The sequence below is a fragment of the Convolutriloba macropyga genome, chromosome 4 (genome assembly GCF_964194025.1).
Source record: "Convolutriloba macropyga chromosome 4, txConMacr16.3, whole genome shotgun sequence".
Taxonomy (NCBI): Eukaryota; Metazoa; Xenacoelomorpha; order Acoela; family Convolutidae; genus Convolutriloba; species Convolutriloba macropyga.
The window spans coordinates 66,198,094-66,215,267 of NC_134471.1; the positions used below are offsets into that span (position 1 = coordinate 66,198,094).

General features: G+C 34.4%; 1 protein-coding gene across 9 annotated transcripts in view; it reads right to left on the reverse strand.

The window, feature by feature from the left end:
- Positions 1–17,174, reverse strand: part of LOC142337839 (glutamate receptor ionotropic, NMDA 1-like) — a 112,960-nt gene that overhangs the window by 64,218 nt on the left and 31,568 nt on the right. For all 9 annotated transcript variants that reach the window (XM_075387390.1, XM_075387384.1, XM_075387383.1 and 6 more), the window contains one exon: positions 16,535–16,910. In XM_075387390.1, coding sequence (XP_075243505.1) covers positions 16,535–16,909 — 375 coding nt within the window. In that variant the 5' untranslated portion in view covers position 16,910. The remainder of the gene's footprint in view (positions 1–16,534; positions 16,911–17,174) is intronic.

The following is a 17,174-nucleotide window of genomic DNA, read 5'->3' on the forward strand; positions in this document are numbered from 1 at the left end:
TGAAAACTGCATTTTGTGTTTGGTTTGCTTGTGTGAATAAAGCTTCCTGCTTTTTCTCTCCGTATCCATACATATTTTAACTTGATTTATTTTTTATCAGGTTTGTGTGTTTCTACAAAATGAGTAATAATCTTTGGGGAAAAAATGAATTTCACTTTATTTTTCTCCTCATAATCTGAATAGATGATAATGTTTTTAATTGAATGAACTAAATTTTTCGAAGAAAAACTTTGTCATCACCGCCATCATTGATAACAAAAAGGGGAAACATTTCTTATTCAATATCAAAAACTCAAATTTACTTTTAAATAGTACTTTTTTTAAAACATAAGAAACACATCTGTGAAAAACCCTACATTTCATCAGAGAGAGAACAATGATAACAAATCTTGATTTCAAAAGTTTTGCTGAGAAGTCTTTTGCTTCCAGTTTAAAGTATCACATCGTCACATCCGAAGACATAAAATATAAGATCATAACTCACAAGATCAAGTATCAAGAAGTAACTGTAAATAAAGAAAGCAATTATGAACATCAAAAAATGACACCCCCTTCATTGAATAATTTTCAAAACAATCAATTGAATAACGAACAAAAAACTCCTTGTAGGGCGATTAGTCAATTGCAGAATATAACATGAATGCAGTTCTCGGAGCAGGCAGATTTTTTTGTGATGATAAATAAACTCCTTTGATTAACTTTTACATAGAAGACGTATTGAAAAAAAATGAGCAGTATCCCTTTGAAAATTCAAAAAGATGGTTGTTCTACTGATTTCCTCATTAATATCGCCCAATTATTGAATCACCAAAATATCGCAAAACAGGTGATTTAGAAAGCACAATTGCCTGCAAGAAAGCATGCAATCTTGATTGATGGTCTGAACAAGCTAATAACAGTAAAAAGAAAAGTTAGAGTCAAAATGAATTGATAAAATATTTTCAGGGCCAAAAAGAACGCTTGTCGAAATTTGATACTAAACTCAAAAAAAATCTTAACTGTTTGTGTGACATTATAGTTTATTGGCAGTTAAAAAATTGTAGTACTGTTCTCAAAGCATATTCGATTAGATTTGGGAATCTTCATGTGACTTAAATTAATCCACTCAAAGTAGGCAAAGTTTGAGAGCAGAAAAATCCGGTTAAGAGTTAAGTAAGTCACCTGTGACGAGAAACCTTTTTGTTTCACCACTGCTACCCTAGCCATTAAAAGACAGATCACCATAACTACCATTTGGTTCGTATACTCACCTTGGTTCATGTCGAAAAATATGATCTGGCCAAAAATTGCCATCTGTTCCACAAAAAAAATTAAAATGCCATTGTCACAAATGAGCCCCATTATCAGTAACAATTCCTCTAGAATAGAAGGCGAGAAAAGTTTTCAGAAAAGATGTTTCTGATTTTCTGGTGATAATATTAGTAGCATATATGATTTCCTTGAAATACTCAAGGCCATTGTTTGATTTCTTAAATACCAGAGATGTTACTAGGAATAGGTTTGGTATCACGTATTTGATCCTCGTTTGATTACAAAGATTTGTCAGTTATGCAATATCTAATAAGCACGGCCTCCTGATGCCTACTTTAAGGCGATGACAATTTTTCGATAAGGCAGCTTTGGACTAGGATAAAAAGTTAATTTTTTTTAGATCTGTTCTTTTTTCTCGTGCTTTTAGCATAATTCTTGAAAATTTGATCGTATGATTATTTTATTATTTAACTTCATCTACCGGTTCGAGCATTTTAAATGTCACGCAGATCATTAAGACCGAGTTCAATTTCTGGCAATCGAATTTTTCGTCAAACGTACTTGAATAAAAGTGATTTGAACAAACTTTTGCAAACGCGCGCGAAATTTACGGAGCATACTAATTATAAATTTCTTCGAAAACATAAAATGACAAAAATTAACCTTTAAGTCTAAGACTTCAGATGGTCCATATTTCTCCCCAGCAAACTTAAAAATTAAAATTCAACATAACACCTGCAAGAAAGCAATTATAAAAAATTCATGCTTTTAAAATATTGCGTAAGTTTCACAAAGTCTCAAGATTTAAAAATCAAAAGTACTTCAAGGCGCGTCAAAAGTTCTTCAATACTAAAAAGCTATCAGAGTCAAAACATTAAGGCAAAATGACATAAACGTGACAAAAGGGTAAGGTCAAAAAATTCGTGTCCGGACAAAACAGTCCCAGACAAAACAGTTCCAGACAAAACAGTCCCAGACAAAACAGTCCCAAATTGCAAAATATTACCAGACAAAACAGTCCCAGACAAAATAGTCCCAAGAAAGCAGACAGAACAGTCCCAGACAAAATAGTCCCAAATAAGTATCGGAACAATTGTAAATCTAATCTACAAACAATTATCGAGCATAATCTATGAGTTGAGCTTCTGAATGCATTGCTTTTAATTGATATGAATTAGGATTAAACCAAAAACTCGTTACAAAATACATTATTTGGCAAAAATTATGTTAATATTTGTTCAATGAAATATAATCACATGAATAACTTAAGGGTTCCGTTGTTAATTGTTGCGAATATGCTTAACTTTATCTTTAGTTCGGACTATTTTGTCTGGGACTGTTTTGTCTGCTTTCTTGGGACTATTTTGTCTGGGACTGTTTTGTCTGGGAAAATTTTGCTATTCGGGACTGTTTTGTCCGTGACTGTTTTGTCTGGGACTGTTTTGTCTGTTCACCCAAAAAATTGGGATAGATTGAGACACAAACCGGATATTAATAATAATTAATTTTCTCAAAACAACGCTTCCGGAAAAGTTTCCGAAAAGCTTTATAAAATAGTTATGCAATAGCTATTGAGCACGGGCTACCCTTTTATAATTCTGTTCGATGAAAAACTTTTCGTTTCTGCAGCTCTGGACTAGGGTTTAAATTTGGACCCAAAACATCCTACGGATTTAATTTTAGATCTGTTCATTTTGTGCTTGCAGCATATTTCTTGAAAAATTAATCGTACGGTGTTTTTATTATTTACCTTTATCTGTCAGTTAGTCCATTTTTAACAACGTCACGGGGATTTCAAACGCCAGGTTCAACAAATTTGTCCTCAGACCCAATAAAATGTTTTATTAAAATTTTTCTGCATATTTTCAAGCCCTGACATCCGAATTTTTCACAAAACGAACTTGATTTGAGTACCAAACTATCGCAAACGTGCTTTAAAACTACCTAGTATATTAATTATAAAATTGTTCGACCGCAACTTTGTAGGAGTGAATAAAACATAATATTGCATTCATGAATTCTGTCAAAAGTGGCTTTCACACATACTTTTGCACCTTTTTGAACCGCAGGACAAAAAGGCTTAGTCCATCAAAAGACGCAAATTGAGGAGTATGATTGGGAAAATAGAGAGAGTGGGAAAAGGAATAGGAGCAAGGAACCAAAGCAATAAGAGTCCCAATTTCGATTATAGCCCAAATACAAAAGACACACAATTGCCCTAATGAGAAGTGACATTCAACTACCACGCAATCTGATTAAGCTATGTCCGCCGACGGCCCTTGAAGCAGCGCAGTCGGGGGGCTGCTCTGCTCCAAAAAATTATTTCATAGTTCAACTCGCAGTTCATTTTTCTCAACTTTCGATTCATATTCCCCCCCTCCTCCTTACTTTTTTCGATTTACATATATTCTGTTTACCCCCCCCCCCCCCATCCCCATCTAACAGAGCGAACCTGAATCGAATTTCAACCCCAAAATTAAAAATTTAACTTAAGCTTCCCCTTCTTTCTGGTTTTCACTTGCTGGATTATAAAACTGAGTTAATTCTAATAGATAATTTTCGTCTCCTAAATGGAGTATTTAATGCGTGAATAGTTTAAATGCGTTGTTGCATTCGTTCACGTGTGAAACGTGATTTAGTGTTAATTTACAGCATAAAATGACCAATCTGTAAAATCCATTCTAATCACGGTTCAGTTACGCCAAGACGAACGTGCGCAAAGCCGATTCACAACACTTGTAAACCAAAATAAGCATATGCATAGCATCATAAGAAAAATGATTTTAACATTGCTAAATCTATTTCAGAGAAAATAAAAACCCAGAGCATGGATCAAATATAAAAGATTTGCCTAACAGACGTTTTGGTTAAAACCCTATTTTTTTCCTAATATGATCAAAATACCTGATTTCTTGGTTTAATTTTCATTTAATTCATGCATCAAATATGACTTTTTGTTAGTAATTCTTGTCAAATAAAAGCAGCAACTCACATAACCTTTTGTCGGTTATTTCAACGTGTCGGCTAAGTGAGCCTAATTACGTGCATAAATTATGCAGCTTCAAGTGCAATCTAGCAATGGCGTTCCGTGGCATGAAGTGAGCGATTGTGAATGGTAATTGGATTAGAAGAGGCAATTGTTTTGACCCGTCTCGCGAGATTGTTTCGGGCTAAAGAGGGGACACAAGAGCGGGGAAAAGGGGAAGGGGGAATTGGAAAGAGTGGAAATGCAATTAGCAGTTTAATAATGGTCACTGCGTCTTCTGACTACACTAGAACACAAAACACGTATTGTACATTCATTACTAGTCATCCAATTCTCAAATGATTTTCAATTGTGAGGAAGTGTCTGGTCAATAAGTTTATATGATTGTGTTTTGAGGCTATGAAGGGATGGGTGAGTTTTGGGTGGGTTTCGGGGTGATGACATACCCTGCAGTGATTATATCTTGCAGGTCAAATCGAAATTTAATTAAGTGTAACACCCAGTGATTCAGCGACGTTATCGAGTGAGATCGGATTAAAAAAATTGATCTGACAAAATTGTATCAGCACTTAACAGATAATACATCGCCTGACTATTAGAATCGTTAAGACACGATGGCAGGTTTTACGCGATAATTTTTTTTGTCAGATATTTTACGATCAATATTTAAACTTAAAATCTTTCACGATAGAAGTTCCACCTTAAAGGATGTCACACAAGAAAAATTATTCTGCTTTGAAACCTAAGTTTTTGCGGACTAAGATTTAACCCTTATTATTATTAATGTATGTACAATCAAGTTCAATCAATTTAAAAGGCATCAATAAGTAAAAGAGAAAGTTCGATTCCGGAAAGATGAGTTTATGATCCTGTTTCTACAGAGTTTTTCGCTTTAAAAGCCAATTGATTGCTCTTGTTGCTGGGAGCCAATTCAAGCGCTGGGAAGGACTTCTGCTGGCTCTCCATGCTCTAATTCCTTTTCTTGGTGTTCTAGGCTAGCCTCGTAGAAGTTGATTAGCTCGTCGTTTTTCCATGCGTGGTAAGATATCAAAATTTTTCCATAGGAGGAAAAAGTCGTTAATTAAGATTAATAATTCAAGAAGTAATAAATAGTGAGTGAAGGAAGAATGAATTTAGAAAAATAATAACTAAAAATCGGAATAGGGTTGCGCTCATGGTGGGGATTGAATTCCTTCACCCCGTATGATCAAAGAATTAGAGGACTGCGCTATAACTGGCTGTTTTAGTCGGAAAAAGTGTAATTCTGTTCATAAAGGCAAGCGTTAAGACACGTAAAAATAAATTGAAGGAAGATAGGAAAAAGCGCAGTTGCAGCAGTTAACAGCGTAGTTTCAAATAGCAAATATAAAGCGTTTAGAAGAATAAAAGTAAAGAAGGAAGAAAAAAAGCGGTAAAAAGTGCTATGCTAACCTAAACCTTAAAACCACTGAACCAAACCGGCTGGCTTAGCTGCAGGGCTAGTACGTTGTTTGTTTTACCTTTGCCCTGAATTAACAAAGCAAGCGCTTGGCAATTAGTCATTGGTTGATAGCTGTTCTACGATATAGGAACAGGAATTTGAGATGAAGTAAAAAAAAATAAGAAAAGAAGACTGCGAGCTGTTGCTCTAATTCGAATCATCTTCCAATGCTTCAATTGTTTCGTTCCAAAATAGTTAACTGCTCGCTCATTGTAATCTGACTGTTTGAGGTGACGGTGGTATTTTGTCGTCATTAGTACATAAGACAATCTTGTCGAAATTAAATGAAAAGAGCATTAGCAGGACAGATGGTCCAATGTGCTCTAAAAACTGTTTTTCGGACTTGTCTCTTTTCTGTATGATTTGAAGTATTGAGTCGATCTTGTTTTCTTTGCGCGTTTCAGGTACTCATTTGCTAGTCTGATCTGAATATCCCTTACAGCAGGTATTTTGGCCTCTTCATCCATATATATTGATATAATGGCAGGTATATTGGCCTCTTTTGACACTGTACCAGCGGGGTTTCCTCATACAAATTCTTAAGGCTCCATTTTGGGGTCAGTTGTATGTTGTTGATAATTGAATTAGATTGGTTAATCCAGCAGACATTCATATAGAGAAATAGAGGTCGAACCCATAATTTTTAAAACGTCAGCAAGCACTCTTCATCAATTTTGATCTGACTGAGCCGCCATAATTGTTAGATTCTTTTGTTTGATCTTGCCACCAAACTTTTGCAAGTGTTCGTTTCACTTGAGATGCTGGGTAAGGTTTAAGCCAAGAAAATTGATCGAAATTACGCCTTCAATTATTGTAACATCGAGATAGAGATCTTGACTGGAAACTTTCTTTGACGGATTTTTAAAGTTTCTCCTCAGGAGCGCAACCTGTAGTAAAAGGCAAAATCATCAGCAAATTGAGAAATTTGTACAAGTATATCAGAAATGCCGCTGACAAAAATCAGGTAGAGTATTTTTGCAATGACGCTGCCCTGAGGCACTCCAACTAGTGTCGAAAATGTGGTTCCTTTTGAGTTACTAATTTTCACGAAGATATTTTTTGAGAGAGAATAGAGTACCCCCATTTTTTCACAGATTTTTGCACACCAAATTTTTGCAGTTTTCTTTGAAGTCCTAGTCTCCACACTGCATCAAAAACTTTTTCGATATCTAGGCAGACGAATTCCACCATTTCTGACCATTGAAATGTATATGTTACGTGCTGAGTAAGTTTAAGCAAGTTATCAGTTGTGCAGCAGTTCATTCTAAACGCACTTTGCATTTCATCGAAGACACCATTGTTTTAACAGTGCGTTAGGACAATATTCTTTACTGCAGTTTCACAAATTTTTGGAAATGCAATTAGTTAGGCTGATTGGTCGGTAATTTTCTGCATCTTTTTTTGTTTTTGTTCGGATTGGGTAACATTTTGACTTGTGACTCTTTCAATGTTGTTGGGACATAAGATTTGTTTACTGAGCTAGTTATGAGGAGACAAACATATGCTTTGAGGCATTTAGTTAACCTCTTCAGAGTGTTTTAGCTGAGTTTGTCTGGTTTTGTACTTGATCTACTTGTTTTGTTCAGAATTTCATTATATTGATCTTCTTTTATAACGCAGTAGTTATTTGGTTCAATATTTTCGTATTGTAGAAGCATTTTTGTCTCTTTTTTGACTTTCTCGATGTGCTCGTTTAGTTCCAAGCTTTCTTATTTATGATCTTTTATTGCATCCGGTAGAAGAGTTTTAAATATTTCGGGTTTCTTAATGTCTATTGTTGCTCTGAGTTGTGTATAGTAGACTTCAACACACTGTTCAGTTTCATTTGGATTTTTTGAATCACCACATAATGCTTTAACTGCTCTCCAAAAGCTTTTGCTCCCCTTATTTTGAGCACTTGCAATCAATTTTCATTGTTTGTTTTTTTCGATTGTTTCATGGACCTCTTTGTTTCTCTTTGGAGGAAATTTACTTCCTTTTTCAGTGCTTCGTACTGTTCTTCGTTTGCTCTTTTCACCTCTCTTCTTTTTTCTTCTTTTCGCGGATAAGTTCAGTAGTATCATGTCCAAAGGGAAATCTTTTTTGTAGGATATACGACTTCTGTACCTGGCTTTTCATTATGTGGACAAGTACTTCATTAAATTGATTCAGCTCTGCTTTTGGATAGACTGGTGGATAGAGCACAGAGTTTTCATATTCTTGTCTGAAAACCTGGTTGAATTTTTTAAAATAATTTTTTTCCTTGAAATCAAATCTGTTCTGAATCACTATGTTAAAGGTTGCAATGGTTGAGCTGTGGTCACTACCAAAGTCATCAGAAACAAAAATTGTGTTAAAGAATTTGAAGAATCGTTGATCGGTGAAGTGTAGATCAAGCATGTTTCGACACTCTCATTGATGTGATTGATATGTGTGAAAACCGTTGGTTAGAAGCTTGAATGTTCCAGTTTCTATCGTTTCACGTATTTTTTCACCGTTTTCAGTATTATAAGTGCAATTCAGCTCCTGGCGTGGAGCGTTGAAATCTCCGCAAATAAAAACGTTTTCATATCAGTTTCAAAAACTTCTGATCCATTTAAACCACGACCTGGCGAGTTGTAAAGAGCTATAACCCAGAGGTGACCTAAAAAAGGGACTTCAAAGCCAGCTTTTATTATTTCGAAAACTTTTTCCCGTTCGCTTCTATAAGATTTTTCTGCTTTAACTTCTACTATTGTCGTTCCTTCGTTGCTAAAATCATTGAGCCATGTGACTGACACGCTCTCGTTTCTGTAACTATGAAATAATCAACGTTGAGATTTTCATTATGCCAGCTCTTGACTTCATTCAGGCACACTATATCAATATCTTTTTCCTCTAAAAATGCAAGAAAATGCGAGTACTTTTTTAGATAGGCCTCGGCAGTTCCATTGCATAAATCTGATTTTATCCACATTTGCTGAATTGATGGCTTTTTGTTGAAATTTATTTTGTTTGAACATTTGTAAAATTGTTATTAGCATTTTCGATGCTGTCATGTATTTTTTGATCTTCAATTTTAGTATCGAAAATTCTGTTTGCACTAATACTGACAACATTGATTATATCACTGTAAGACATTGTGTTGAAGGTTGATCGGATTTCGATGAGCACTTCAGTAACCAGAACACTTATGTTTATTGATGAGAGAGTTGGGTTTGGGTGTAACAATTCGGGTTGTCTCTTTGCGACTGTTGAGTACTTGATATATTGTTTTCTAATTGTTGCTTCAAAAACTGCGTTTTGATAGGAGGAGCATCCTTTTTACACAGATGCGTGCGATCCACCACAATTAGCACACTTGGCTCTTTCTTTTGGTTCGGTGCATTGTTTTACTGTCTGCTGGCCTGTGCATCCCAGGAAACGCTGCTCGTTTTTACACTCATTGGCGGAGTGTCCAAATTCCTGACACTTGAAGCATTGTTTAACTTGTGGCGGACCTTTGCTCGGTTCACATCTGCAGATCAGCCAACCAATCATTACATCGTGCTTTTGTGCAGCTGGAACACGATTTATCGAATCTGTTAACACTCTGATCAGTTTTGCTGGTTTTCCACTTGCTCGGCTTATAATCTTTGTCACTTTTACTACATTCATTCTGTTATTGCTCAAGAGTTCCTCTTTTGTTTCATCTTCTTGGATGCCGTGATGCACATTGACTATAACAAAGCTTGGTTTGACTTCGCTTTTGGCAGTGTAGTTCTTGCGTTTACAATTGCGTTTTGGAATACTTGTTCAAGGTTTACACATCTCTGGAAGTTTTGTTTTCCGGTTGGATAAAGAAATCGAATGAGTTTGGTAATTTTCTAAGTCGTTGTATTTTCAGTTTTGGTAATTTGTCTTCATAGCTCGGGCAAATCGCACTTGAGTTGTTCTTGGGTTGATGGTTATAGCTAATGGTCCAACTGGCTCTGACATCGAATTCCTCTCGTTTTAATTTCGAAAATGTTTGCGTTTGTTTTTAACTTGAATAAAATCATGTTAATCTTGTGAAGTTCCATCAGTGGTTGCTCTTGCTTCTGATAGAAGAGCGCTGAGTTGACTCATTTTGGTCAAGGCGCCACTGAGGGTTATTGCCTAGCAAAACGACAAGAATGGGGATATAAAACAACTTTTACAGAGTTAAAAAAGCCAATAAAAAGTCAGGATTTTAAATCTTAAGCAGTTTTTAGTGAAAAATCTATTTTTATAAAAGACTCACTCCCAAAAGACGTTCCTACACAAATTGGAGTACTTGTTTGTGGCTTTCCTATCACACTTTGAGGTACTGATCCGAAAGTGACATTAATAGCGTTTTAATCATGATGGACAACAATTAGACTTTTAGCGGACTAAGGTTTAATAAGATGTATAAACATTTAAATGTGGCAATAGCTTGCATAAGCTATCACTTGCAGAATTAGTTCAACCTGCCACAAATGAAACACACCAATCATTTGTTTACTATTTATTTGACCATGGGCCTGTATTTTAGAACCTATTTACCAGTTGTGTAGGTGGTAAGACCGTTTATTTTGTAGAATAAGGCAAAAAGTATTTGATCTACTTAACCCAGCAAATGTTTTTATTTTCAAGTTTCAGTTTTCTGCAAATGTATTTTTGGGACAGAAAACGTAACGCGCAATCTCAGAGGAAATTAAAACATTTAATTTTGACTTTTTTAAGAGGATAAATGATAAATCAACCAGCTTGAAGAGAAGAAGCCCTATTCTATTACTTGGCAGTTAAAACTAAGACTTGGACTTTCTCTGCCCAGAGAGGCCTTAAGTTTCGCGAGTCAAATCCATGAAATGCCTCGTTTTTTCCCAACAAAACTTACGACCGAGTGCACAAATAGCCGAAAAGGTCCACTTATTAAAGAAAAACGTCCAATCTTTATGATATCAAGCTTAACTTTGCTCAGAGAAACCCCGAACTTGGCTTCTGCTCTGTCCAGAAATCCCAAGTCTGGGTGTCTCTCTGCCCAAAGTGGTCGCAAATCTCGATCGATAAATTGCTTTCTTTTACGTACCAAGTAACCTTCACGCATAAAACTTCCTAAATCTAAATTCAAGCAGTCTACTGACTCTTCAAGATGAATTGCAGTAATCGTGGGCATCAAGATATCTCAACTAACGGAATGGCCACAGGCACAGTTTTATGGTACAGTCTAAGTAATTTTGTAACAGTTTTCGGAGCAATGGTTTCATGACCACTGTTGTTGATATTTCGAAGAAAATTTCCTTAATTTTTCAACTTTTGTATGAAGTTGCAACTCACCCTTCAGGAAGGAAAAAACCGACAATTGTTTAGAAAAGATTACCTCATTTCCACCTATAAAATTAATAAATTAAGAGAAATTGCGTTTACGAATCATATATGAATGCCAATCTCCAAGTACCAAACATACCATTCATCTTGTGTCCAGCAAACATGCGTTTTTCTATTGAGAAAATATGGAAGCGGGGATCTTGTTTTCGTTTGTCAATATATATATATATATATATATATATATATATATATATATATATATCGAATAAATTCGTTGGGGTACAAATGCGTCGTTAAAATAATTTCTTTATAAATACATGCTCACAAATAGTTGGTTCACGCAATTAACTAGGGAAATTTGTGCAAAACAATGAAAAATCCCTATCATTGGATTAAATAATCAAATTTGAATTAAATAACTTAATGACCGATGATTTTAGCTGAAATTCTTTCGCTAAATTGGAAAAAAAAGATAAAAATATGTACAAATTTGCCCTTTCAGTTATCTCAAGATTTTCTAATATATTTGCCCAGTTGGCGATCATACGCTTTTAAACCCGAAAAACCGCTTATAGCTGTAAACTGTAGCTGAAAAGAAGTTTTTGATTTTGTCCAGAGCGGCCAGTGAAGTCGGAGCAACGAATTTGGGCCAAAAAGAATTTGAAGAGTCTGCTCTCTTAACATGATCATACTACAGACACAGTGAAAAAATGTCTTGAACATTTAGGTTTTCGTTGTTTCACTAATAAATTAAACTTGTTTGCGTCTCCGTGTCATTTTTGTCCTTCTACCCAAAACAGCATAACAGGATTGGAAAACACACAAGAAAAAAAACGAGTGTCAAATTCATAGATGAGCAAACACTGAGCAAAAAATGAGAAGCGGTTCAATGCTAATTATTTAAAATTCAACGGTAACGATAACGCTTCGTGCAAAAAACACCTTTGACCACTGAGCTTACTGACCATTCATTTTTCGGAAGCTTGGCATATTCAGCAGTTTTTAATTTTTCAATCAGGAAGTATCAACTCTCTCCAATCGAATGAAAAAAAATAGATTTTCATTGAATAGTTAAATCGTGAAAAAAATGCAAAAATCTAGTCGATTTGTATTCGTTCAAAAAAGGAGCTGAAAAATTGAAAAAACTGAAAAACCCAAAAAGAAGTTCTTAGAGCAAAAAGTTTTTTGCTGCTTTCTGTAAATGAATCTCTCTAAAAAAACAAATTTTCAAAGTTTGATAAATATGAAATTCAAGAACTTCTTAGCTTCTCTTGAAGTTAGTTAGGACTTTAAACTTTGGGTATCTAATCGTTTTCAATATTAAACCAACCAATTCCTTTCTTTCTTGCTTTCCTTCTTTGAAATTAAACCACCCTCAAATCTTGTTTATCAGAACAGAAAAAGCTATTCAATTGTTGAGAAAATTGATCAATAATTTCTTAAACTTCGCAGTAAGTTATTCAGCCTACTTTATTTTCATCCAATTTGGTATGATCTGAGCAAGGAAGATAATAACTTACCGTCATACATTGTCTTTTAAGTTGACATTATACAAGAAAAGAGGCAGGCCTTTAGGATCACGATCCACAAACAAAAATTTGCTCCACCAAATTCTTTTAAACCTGTCAGAGTTTTCCCTGATCGCCGCTAGCAACGAGTAAATGAGATATAAATGAACGCCTAAATTGTAAAAAGCTGCATAAAAAACTAATTTCTGTTTACGAAAACAGATGTCAAATAAGCACTTGTCAAAAACTGGACGAATATGCGTTTTTCCAATTGGATGCAAAAAATTATATTTGAGAATTATTTTATAAATCTTATCTAGTTGAAAATATGTGCCTAAAATAGAGAAACAAGTTGTAATCAAATTTTGTCTTTGTTGTTTACAAAAGCCCCAAGTCGGAAAAATTGTATATGTTGGGGTGTAATGACTACAACTGATATGAAATTATTTTATTACCCTAGTTGACAGTTATTTTGCACGAGTCTGCCAAACTCTTGCGCTTTTTTAAAAGACCATATATTTTCGGTCGAATTCCCAATAGAAAACTTATTTTTCTGACAGATTCCTTCATGATTAGCATTTTCTGACAGAGTGCTACAATGTAACCATTTTTCTACATTATTCCTGCACGATCATTTTTTTCTGCCAAATTTCAACTAAAAAAATCGTCTGATCAGATGTTGCAATAAGCAAAGAAACTTTGAATAACTATTGATTTGCAATTTGAAAGACAAGATAAGTTTGCGTGTGCTTGTTTTCATAAAAACAGAAATGAAATTTTAAAACTAACAAGGCGGCTCGGTAATGTGCGATGCACATAAGGTTCCGACCCCGCCCATCCACAATTTTGGCATAAAAAAGCCCAAGTCTTTTTCAAAAATTCTGTATGAACGATAAGATAGCCTCCAAAGCAAATAACTCAGTGGAGTAAAAATTGATGCATTAGATTGCTGTAATTTGTCAATATTAAGAAAGCGAGTCAAGACGAACAGCAAAATCAAACAACAACAACAACAACAACAAACATTAATTACATCAAAAAATTTATGTCCCTCTTTAAAACTAAATCTAATAACAAAGTCAACATACCGTCAGATAAACCTAAAACTAAACAAAAATAACTTATAAATCAACAGAAAACATATGCGACCAGTCCATAAAAAGGTTTGGTAACAATTATACAAAAAAGAACAAAAACGGTAAGGTAAAAAAAATTAACTTATTTTTTTGAAACAGTTAACTTCGAAGTAATAAATACCATTAGGAATCAATCAATATTACCACAAACTTAAGATTACCACTGCTTCTATAGAAGGGCAATAGGACCTGTCCTTATTCATTTTTTAAAGCGGCTAAAAAGAACAACAAAGAACAAACAAAATTTCAATTGAAACTTGCCAGAAAACGCTGTCAAAACCGTCAAGCCAAATTTTGGCACTCAAAATATATTTGATTGCGCCCTTTTCAATCAGCTATAATGTAGTACGTGACCATTAATTAGTAAGACTAGGTAACAAGTAGACAAAAAAGCGAAGTGCTAAAGTATGTAATAATTCTAATTTTTTTTTCGAAACAAAATTATATTCAATGTCATGACAGGCAGTAATTACAAAAAAGCTATTTAAAAAGGGTCGTTTATTCATGAAAAAGAAGCCTTCGAGACCTGTACTTATCCAGAATATTTCTTGTATCTACAAAAAGAACGTCACATATGACAAAAATCAAATTAATTTACTTTTTTTTGTGAAAAACCGGTGTCGAAGCCAGTAAGGTCATAACGAATTCTTTAAAAAAAGATTTTGGGACACCAATCCCTTTTATTCCCCTTACACTCATGTCATATTTGTCCTGTAATTAACTAACGAGATAAGGTAACAAAAAGAAACATAAAAAGAACAAAATTGCGAAGTTAAAAAGTTTTCTTTTTAATTTCGGAAAACGGTTGTTTTCAAAGTCATGAAAGCCATCAGCTATCTACTAATATCAGAATATCGGTTCTTCTATTCTTCCATGAAAAGCCAATGAAAGCTATCAATATACAGGAAATTTCATACGACCGAAACGACAAAGTACAAATGACAGTTAGAGACAAAATTAAAAAATTCAATTGATTTTTTCAAGAAAGAGGCGTCGAGGCCGTTAAAACGATGATGTATTTATTTCAGGATTTTAAAATGTTCAATTGTGCTTTATGTTGAATGCTAATAAGTTGACATGAGAACTGTCAAAAATGTGATAATATGACAAAGTTAGAAAACGTGAAAAACTGGCAAATATCAAAACAAACAAAAATCTGAAATCTTGTAGTATCAAAGCCAGAAAACAATAATTTCAGGCCTGAAACTGTAACCGAGAATAAATGTTAAATCACTAGAAAGAAGAAGCAGTCTTTCTTTGCTGACACTAAGCTGGAAGTTGAACAAATTATGAAAAAAATAGAGGAAAAGTTAATTAAGCCATTATTTATTGAAAAGTCAATTAATTTTTAAAACAGAAACGACCATAAACTTTCAATTAAAAATCTAAATGCATTAGCTTGGAGCTGATTAGCAAGCGAATTGGTTGGACCTATCACTCCTGAGCTTTGATTTGATATGTTCTGTTCTTTATTATTAAAAAAAAGTCTTTTTTTTTTTAAAAAAAAAAGACCGACTGATTACAACCCGATTTTTTTGGATTGTAACAGTCCAAGAATGGCCCAAAACTAACCCTGCTAATACTTATTGTCCGTTAGGAACAATTGATTTTTCAAATGTTGTAGATATAGGTAATTTGTTAGTTGAAAACTCAAAATAAATTCTGCGTTTTTGATAATCAACTAGTAAAGTTAGCAAAAAACGGCAAAGTTTTAACTACAGTGCACTCTCAGCGGACTCTGAAGTAGAAATAGCCCGCCTTTGAGTCTACAAAGATTATATGGGTGTTGTTTGGGGGTGTACTGTCGGCAAATTTAATCAAAGTGGACTAAAGTAGCTTATTTCGTGCTGTTTATGATGAAAAAGGCTAAATTTTGAAATGTTTATCCAGATTTTTTGACCAAAAAAATTAAATCAAAACAATCAACAATGCTTGTTCGTCTTCAAAATTAAAATCAACGACACTGTTCTTAGAAATTATAACAAATTTTAGCAAAATTGACGAAAATTTAGGCAAAAATTCCGAAAAATGTGAATAAAAACAACGTGAATTCACTCTTCCTTTCTCAGAAGTTTAAACCTCGATAACTCCCTGTAGAAAACGAAAAATAAAAAGATCTTTTTAATTCCATATTCCGCTGGACGAGCTTTCTAATGATACCAGTCTCAACTCTCTACGATGAATATATCGAGCGGCGAAAATTCGCGGAACAGAAAAAAACCCATTTGAGTATATAGTTCCTCCCCCCTCAAGAGGGTCGCAACAAAAATTATACAATATAATATATCCGCAATATAAACATATGAACAATTGTGAAAATGACATTTTTTTGACAAACCATCATATCTAAACATAATGAAGCATTATTTTGTAATCTTCAAGTCTTTTTATGCTCTTTTATGTGAACAGTCATGTATATGTATTGCGAATAGTTGTATCAAAAACTTAAATGAGCAAAGCAAACGTTATCAACCCATTTAAATACAGCTCAACGGGAGCAAGCTTTTTTGGAGCCTTGCGGTATCAACCGGAACGCAGGCTTATAGGATTCTGCAGAAAAATGTGTGGTTTTTTAAAGAAATTGTGAGAGTTAAGATAAAATTGTGCCAGATAAAATTTAAATACAGCTCAGTTCAATTACAGCTCAACCGGAACAAGCTCATCGGAACTTTGCAGGACATCCATTTTTCTGCCAGAAATTTGCAAGATAGCCATTCATATGGCAGACTCTGCTATATATTCTTGTCTTTCAGATACTACAAGATAAATCATTTTCTAGCAGAATCTTGTATGAGTAGCAGTTTTTGCCAGATTGTAGAAGATAGCCATCTATATGTCAGAATCTGAAAGATTCCTACAGGATAACTATCCGGTCTCGATTAGGGTAATTGGTCAAACTGCTCACCTGTTTCGTGACAAGTTGTTCACACAAGTCAAGTGCAGCATTGATTGGGTTAGACATTACAGGTTTATACATTGTCCTGTACATAATTTCAACCGAGTCTTTATTCGAGAAACTATCGTTGGCCACGCTCCATAATGACTGGTCGTGCAATAATAGCCCAATGTTGATTTGGGTTAATGCGTGTGTGATGTTGGAATGCACGAGTAGTGTGATGATGTAAAGGTAGAAAACCCTGTTGTGATTGGATGATGACATTTGGCCAATCAGGTTGCGACTAGATGAGTGATTGTGATTGGCTGTGATAGATGAGAGTTTCTGTGATGCTTTATCTTTGAGGGGATTTGGCACTGATGATAAGTTTGCGAAATTGTCCATTCTGAAAAAAAAAACAAATTAATATACTGCCTGTTTTTTCTACATAAATTCTCATGAAAAGGCAGATGTTCGGTTACTTGAAGCATCTTGAATTCATCAAACAAGAATACAAATTTTCAGATATTTTCAATAAAAAAATTATCAGACGTAAAATTAAAATTCTGATATTATATGTTTTAATGGCAATACTATAAAACTAGGAAGTTATTTTGCAGGTCTCTTTACTGCAATTATGACTCCGAACATTACATCAGGTTTGTCACTA